Source organism: Penaeus chinensis, chromosome 16 (genome assembly GCF_019202785.1).
Source record: "Penaeus chinensis breed Huanghai No. 1 chromosome 16, ASM1920278v2, whole genome shotgun sequence".
Classification (NCBI taxonomy): domain Eukaryota; kingdom Metazoa; phylum Arthropoda; class Malacostraca; order Decapoda; family Penaeidae; genus Penaeus; species Penaeus chinensis.
Window position 1 is genome coordinate 17,798,299 of NC_061834.1, and position 7,500 is coordinate 17,805,798.

Sequence of the window (7,500 nt, forward strand, 5' to 3'; positions counted from 1 at the left end):
TTCCGTGTTATGCACATAATGTGAGCATGTGTATCTCAAAATATTTATTATATATCATACTGGCTCTTAACTCGGTTATTATCTACAAATACATATTCATAACACGGTTATTACATGCACATACACATTCTTAATACGATTAATTTGTATTAGGTCGAACGGTTTTAGTTATATAACCAATGGAATGGATTTTTCCCACCAGCAAAATGGATACGGTTGTTCTACATGTATATCTTGACTCCATTTCCTACGAGTTGATCGACGAGAGTCCGACTTACACTGTACGTAAAACATTGTGATTACTTATTCTTTTAACGTCTGGGATAAAAAATATAAAAAAAGCTTACTTTGATTATCTTTCTTTTAGTCTTTAAATGTCTATAATAAAATTGTACTTTAACTGCAGTAGGCGACAGCTCCAATTATTATTTAACACGTCTAATTCTCTAAAAGAGCATGCCCTGTTTTTTTTTCTTCTGTACAGTGGGATACCTTACTGTGTAATCTGGGCGGATCTCTCGGCCTTTTCGTGGGTGTGTCCATGTTGAGTATCCTGGAAGTGTTGGAGCTCCTTGTGGATTTGTGTATCTTGACCTTTTCAAAAAAGAAGAGAGGACGGGAAGATACAAGAGAATGGAACCAAGACGAAGGAGAGTTAGTCAAGGTGCAAACACAAGGGGAGAAGAACGTGAACTTCGCATGGATGCTAGGTACGAATAAACTTAACCTTTAATTATCACTGTAACATAGATATGGTGTAGCTACAAGATACTCCCGTGAATAAAAATGATATTCGAACTATTTGTTTTAGATGGAAAAGTCAGAGAGTGTTCTGTTAAGTGTGCGTCGCAGTCCGAGGTGGAAGAATTAAGAGAAGAGCTCCAGCACTTGAAGATGGCCTTTGCAAGTTAGTGATTCCAGATTTAAAAGATAATCAGTCATTATTATTATACTGTGTTATTATCTGTGTAATTGCGGTCGCTGGGTCTTTTATATCAGTTCGGAATACTATAGATTCGTTGTTATAACAACCGAGTAAAAAACTGAATACGGAAATTATATATATATTGAATCACCATCTGGATTATGTCATTACAAGTTCGATGTTCTTAACCCGACGCCGACGGGTGTCAGAATTAAATAATTACTTCTTTTGGAGACCAACATTTCTCTTGCATTGAAGCTCTTACATCAGGTTATCTATTTTGCCTTGAATCAGAACATAATATTATCTGTGATTATTACCAAGTGCGAAGTCATGTATCACTTTTCTAGGTCACCTTTATCCAATAATTAAAACATTTGGTATCTATTGGTCCATTTTAAGATACACTACTTGAGGCTGACACTTAGCACCTTCAGAAGGCAATCTAGTACACCAGTTCAACTTGTGCTTCCTTTTCAATTTAACTAAATGTCGTTTCAGCACACACCGGAGCCAGAGCCATCTCGGAAGCAAAGGCAGCCCGGCAGCACCATCCTCAGGAGAACAGGGATCTACACGAGGCTTTTCACAGTCTGTTCATGAACAAGGAACAATAGGGGATTAATAAACTCGAGGCGCACCGACCACAATGGAAGAATATAGAGCTTTCTTTTCCTTCATTTTGAGGTAAATCACATTAGCCGATTTCTTTGAAGGTTAATGATGATGGTACTTGGTTAATATTAATGAATACGGGGGTGGAGTTGTTATATGGTTTATTGTGACTGAATATGACAAGTGCAATGTGTCTTAATATAATGAAAATGCAATACGGTTGCATGCCGTGATATGAGTGAAATGTGACATAAGTTTAATGACATGCTGATCCATCCCTTAAATATATGATAGAGGCAGAAAATCTGGCGTTTTATTTTTTACCTTCATAAAAAAAAAATAATAAGGATAATAAAGATTATTTTACTCAATATTATAGTACAGATGATCTTCCTTAACTAAGGCGCAAGCCAATGCGGATAGTAAAATGAAAGTATAAAATAATAATATTGGGTTGTTTTATATGTCTAAAGAACATAAACAGAACAGCCTTTTTCGGATATATCATTTTTCTTCTTCTCATCTATCAGGCTTTTGTACGAATCATTTTCACTTTCCAAAATCAATGGTAAAGAATTGCAGATATATATAAAATGAAACCTGCCGTTCTACCATTAGCCTCTCTTTACTCGTTATGAATATAGATGTGTGTGTGGGAACAAAAATTGTAAACTATTGAGAAGTCTTCTCGGATCCTAATGGACATAAGCACGCAGGTGAGGGTGTTAATAGATAATTCATAAATAAATATTATAAACAAATAATGCCTAGAAGGATAAAATGAACTGCACTGTACTGAAATTAGTGCTTGCTAAAAATAAGGATTTTTTGTCTTAACAGTTCGATGAAATTTGGCACCTGGGTTGGTTATCTCACTTTTTTTCAATATGGCATGTAATTCTACAATATATATATATATATATATATATATATATATATATATATATATATATATATATATATATATATATATATATATATATATATGTATATATGTATATATATACATATATGTATATATGTATATATATATTAATTTCTACAATAGCGTCATATATATATATATAAACATCTTACCAGTATGATAGTAATAAAGGCATAAATAAAATCGTAGCTAGACTGCAATTATAATAATTTTATCGAAGTTTATCTTAAAACCATTGTCGGAAAAAACTTTTTTTAAGAAAATGTTAGAGAAGTTTGACCGCAAACTATTGTAAATAGATACACTTGTAAAGGTGTGGCATTTCGCCGCATATCTCTATCTGTGAGAATTATCCCAGAATACAAAAATGGAAAATGTATAAAGAAAAAAAAAACAGAATTATTAACCATTCTAAAAAGCAAGACAGATATGTATTGCGCTACAGAGCTCATATTTTCCCAGTCATAATAGTCATGGCATGAACAGTTATACATCGACTTCGATGACACGGTGTTACTGTTACTGATGTATGAGATATGCTGTTATCCGACGTATTTGCTTTGGAGTACTTACTGGGAAATTTATGTTATGAAGAATAGAATTGAACTGACGTTTTCTAAATATCTAACGTTCTTTGATCAATTACATTGAGCCAGAAATAACCAATACTTACATGCGCTCACGATTTGCGTTTTTGTATACAGCTAACCCCCCCCCCCAAAAAAAAATATATATATATATACATATATATATATGTATATATGTATATATATGTATATATGTGTGTGTGTATATATATATATATATATATATATATATATATATATATATGTATGTATATATATGTATATATATATATATGTATGTATATATATATTGATAGATAAATAAATTTAGATGAATAAAAAAGAAAACAACTCTATACCTCAGGCGCATTTAGGCAGTGAATATATAATGTGTGAATCAGTAAATCAATATTCCTATCAGTATTCCAATCTTCATGGCCATTTTTATAACGCTTGCAAGGTAGTACAATGGAAAAATCAGGCTGACCTCAAAGCAAGCTGGCTGCAGGCTATCTTAATTTTTCATTGTAGTAATGATCTGGCAGCAAAGCAAGCTTGAAGGTGAAAATTTATTAAATGTCTGACAGCGACTACACACGGCCAGGAATTATGGAGCGTAAAATGCAAGCGAGAAATAAAGTGCAGTGGATTATGGAAACTTTGCATGCAGAAAGAATGTTCAGCTAATTCTTTTAAAACCAAAACCTAATCACATTAGCAAACCTGTCTTTCATTATCTGCAAATGAAATGGATCCTGAAATTCTTAAAAGTCACAGATATCTTTTAACAGAATGAAACTATCTTCACATGACGCTGGATATATTCAAGAAATAAAATGTGATGGTTGTATCTGTTCCATCATTCAGTTAGATAGACAGAGAGACAGATAGACTGAAAGATACATAGGCTGAAGGATATGTAGATAGATAGATATAGAGAGAAAAAGATGAATAGATAGATAGAGAGAGGAGGAGGAGGAGGAGAGAGAGAGAGAGAGAGAGAGAGAGAGAGAGAGAGAGAGAGAGAGAGAGAGAGAGTGAAAGAGAGAGAGAGAGAAGGGGGGGGGGGGGTCAGACAGATAGACAGATTATATGTTTGTCTATCTGTCTGTCAGATAGAGAGATAGATAGTCTAATATAAACAGATTGACAGATAATATGACAGACAGATAGATAGATAGTTAGGCAGATAGATAGACAGACAGGTAGGTAGAAAGATATATATATACATAGATAGACAGACAAACAGATAGAAAGATACACCATAGATAGCTCTGTAGATAGATAGATATAGATGGATAAATTTATAGATATTGATAGGTAGATAGATAGCAGTGTGCGTGTGTGTGCGTTTTTTGCGTTTTTTTTTTTTTTTGTGTGTGTGTGTGTGTGTGTAAGAGAGTGTTTGTGTGTGGTAGTGTGTGTGAGTGTGTGTGTGTGTGTATGTATTATATATGCATATATAGATAGATAGAGAGATAGATAGATAGAAAGATAGAGATACATACACACATACATACATACATACATACTTGAATAGATATATAGAGAGATTATATAGATAGATAGATAAAGAGAGTGATTGGCAGATTTATCCATAGTCATATATATATTTATTCATTGATTTCATTATTTATTTTTATCTATTTGTTTAGTGATTTATTTATTTATTAATTAATGTATACACAGACACACACATAAATTTGCATATATAGTTATATAGATATATAGACAGACAGACAGATAGACAAATAGAATGAGAGAGATGTAAATATAAATATATGTATGTATATGTGTATACATACATATATTTATATTTACATCTCTCTCACTCTATTTATCTATCTGCCTATCTATCTATCTATCTATCTATCTATATATATATATATATATATATATATATATATATATATATATATATACAAGTTACATAGGCAGACTAAAATATTAAGGTGTTTGCATGATTTGAACATGAGGCTGAAGAACAACATGGTAAATCTTACGCAAAACTAACCAGCATTAGCCCACATAGGAAGAAAGAAGTTTAGCCTCCTTTGCCAGGAGAGAGCGCTTTATTGCAGGTTTTATTGCACGGCGAACGGATTGAAGGCAAGATGACACGTCCAGGTTGGCTAGCTGGACAGGGCCTGAATAATTTTTCAATTTTCTTTTTGTGTGTGTGTGGGTTTAACAGATTAAAATGAAAATGAAAAAAAAAGGAAGAGAGAGAGAGAGAGAGAGAGAGAGAGAGAGAGAGAGAGAGAGAGAGAGAGAGAGAGAGAGAGAGAGAGAGAGAGAGAGAGAGAGAGAGAGAGAATACATATATGCATGTATGTATGTATGGATGAATGGATGGATGGATGGATGGATGGATGGATGGATGGATGGATGGATGGATGGATGGATGGATGGATGGATGGATGGATGGATGGATGGATGGATGGATGGATGGATGGATAGATGCATATATTTGGGTGAATATAAGAAGATCGAGATTATTTATGATTTTTTTTCGGCAATATGAACTTTCCTCTCCAAGTTTGCATATTCCGAACTTAAATAACTAAAATAACAGCACAGGAAAATTGTCTCGGATGATTGTCATTTACGGTAAATTATGTATTTTTTTACGATTTTTTTTTTTTCCCTGTTTAATGCGGAATTACGTTGATAAACACAATCACTCTCTCATTAGTCGCCTGAAGAAATCACTATTTTCAAGCCTATACTTTAGCAACAGGTCTTTATATCAATACTTTACGTACAGGTTACAGAGAATGCTTCTAAATGCCCTGCCATTAGGAAAATACCATTATCATCTCTATCAAATCATACTGAAATGGCCATACTCTCGAATCACATCGATACGAAATATACATGAAATAATCTTGACCGCATTTGATATCAATTCCACAAATACTAACGACATGACGTAGCATTGGAATACTATGTTAGGGACCATCAATGGAAAAAAAAAATAGAAATTACAAAATTATATTAAAACAATTTCAGATACCACTAGTAAACCCTACCGTCTTGTTTTTGTATATCTATTGATGGAATCTCATGTCGTTTGGAAATCCACGCATGGATAATTTTTTTTTATAACGTTACCCATCAGTTTTCAATGTGCTTATTCTTTATTGTTAATAGTCAAAACAACCTAACCTTAAATCCTTGTTACAAAATAAAGTATTGATTTTATCCCCTTGCAGATTGGAATGCTGAGCATGCATATGTAGGTAACATTCCTTTAAACTCAACATTAAATGGCTTAATATGCTAAAAGGACTGGCAGTGTGACAGGATCTTGTCAAATGACAAAATAAATCAGATTTTAACATGGAAAAAGAAGAGATAGAGATCGATAAATAGATAGAAATATAGACAGATAGAGATATATAGATAGACAGACAGACAGATAGATAGATAGATAGAAAGACATAAGATAGATAGATAGACAGATAGATAGATAGATAGATAGATAGATAGAGAGAGAGAGAGAGAGAGAGAGAGAGAGAGAGAGAGAGAGAGAGAGAGAGAGAGAGAGAGAGAGAGAGAGAGAGAGAGGGAGAGAGAGAGAGATCCATAGAAAGGCCGATTAAGTATCTATATAGAAATTGCACCTCTAAAAGTGTTTAGACATTTCTTCGTAATTTTCATTATTTCACGCGTACTTAGATATTAGCACTATCATACAGCCGAAAGAAACTACGCAGTCATCTTCCACCTTTGCATTCACATTTAAGATAAATATGAAATAAGTGTTTATCTTATGAATATAGGGTATGTTCTATGTGTGGCTGAATTATATAATGGAAACACCTTTAATAAGCCTAAGCAATAAGATATATTACGAGGCCGAGTGCGAATCATACGGGGGCAACGTGCAGAAGATAAATTCAGTTTCATTATTTCAGGCAGCTTCTCTTTCCTCCCTGCCGCTTATCATTTAATTTTATCTACAGATCAATGCATTGCATGGAAAGTTTTCGCATATCGTGCTGGTTTTACTAATTAGTGAAACAAATGTTCACCTAACTTCCGATACACACTTTAAGCAGCTGCTTTAAATAAGCGGTCGCTCTGAGCGACTTTACTGAAGCTGAATGAATAAGAGGCGTAAGCCATTTTGGCTGAGAGAGCTTCGTGTTCGTCTGTAATTATTGTAAGGATTGAGATTGCATTTGCCACATAAGGAAAACCCATGCAGACAGCTCCTACAGTTGAATATCGCGAACTTGCACTTGCCTGAACTCTCGCGCCAGTTTACGAAATCCAGCATTATACAGTAACATGAACACGAGGTTTTAGTAGTTCGCTTTTTGGTCCTTATAACTAAATTTTATTCTGGTACCAGTACAAACGTCGTAAGCCACCTTGTACTGGCTCGCACGCATGCGCACTGGAGGCTCTTTTGTCCGAAAAACCCGACGGCGACAAACATTCAGCGGCGACGCGATCGGACG

At 34.0% G+C, this 7,500-nt stretch overlaps 2 protein-coding genes across 2 annotated transcripts in view; both read left to right on the top strand.

Annotated features, from left to right (window-relative positions):
* The window catches only part of LOC125033660 (FMRFamide-activated amiloride-sensitive sodium channel-like), a 6,647-nt gene extending 4,813 nt beyond the window's left edge, over positions 1–1,834 (top strand). The window contains exons 9-12 of the mRNA XM_047625349.1: positions 203–281; positions 485–710; positions 812–907; positions 1,427–1,834. Of these exons, the coding sequence (XP_047481305.1) occupies positions 203–281; positions 485–710; positions 812–907; positions 1,427–1,542 (517 nt within the window). The 3' untranslated portion in view covers positions 1,543–1,834. The remainder of the gene's footprint in view (positions 1–202; positions 282–484; positions 711–811; positions 908–1,426) is intronic.
* A 5,626-nt stretch (positions 1,835–7,460) lies between these two features.
* Positions 7,461–7,500, top strand: part of LOC125033241 (chromodomain-helicase-DNA-binding protein Mi-2 homolog) — a 30,971-nt gene continuing 30,931 nt past the window's right edge. The window contains 1 exon segment of the mRNA XM_047624624.1: positions 7,461–7,500. This exon segment is cut by the window's right edge and continues 143 nt beyond it. The gene's annotated coding sequence lies outside the window, so the exon portion shown is untranslated.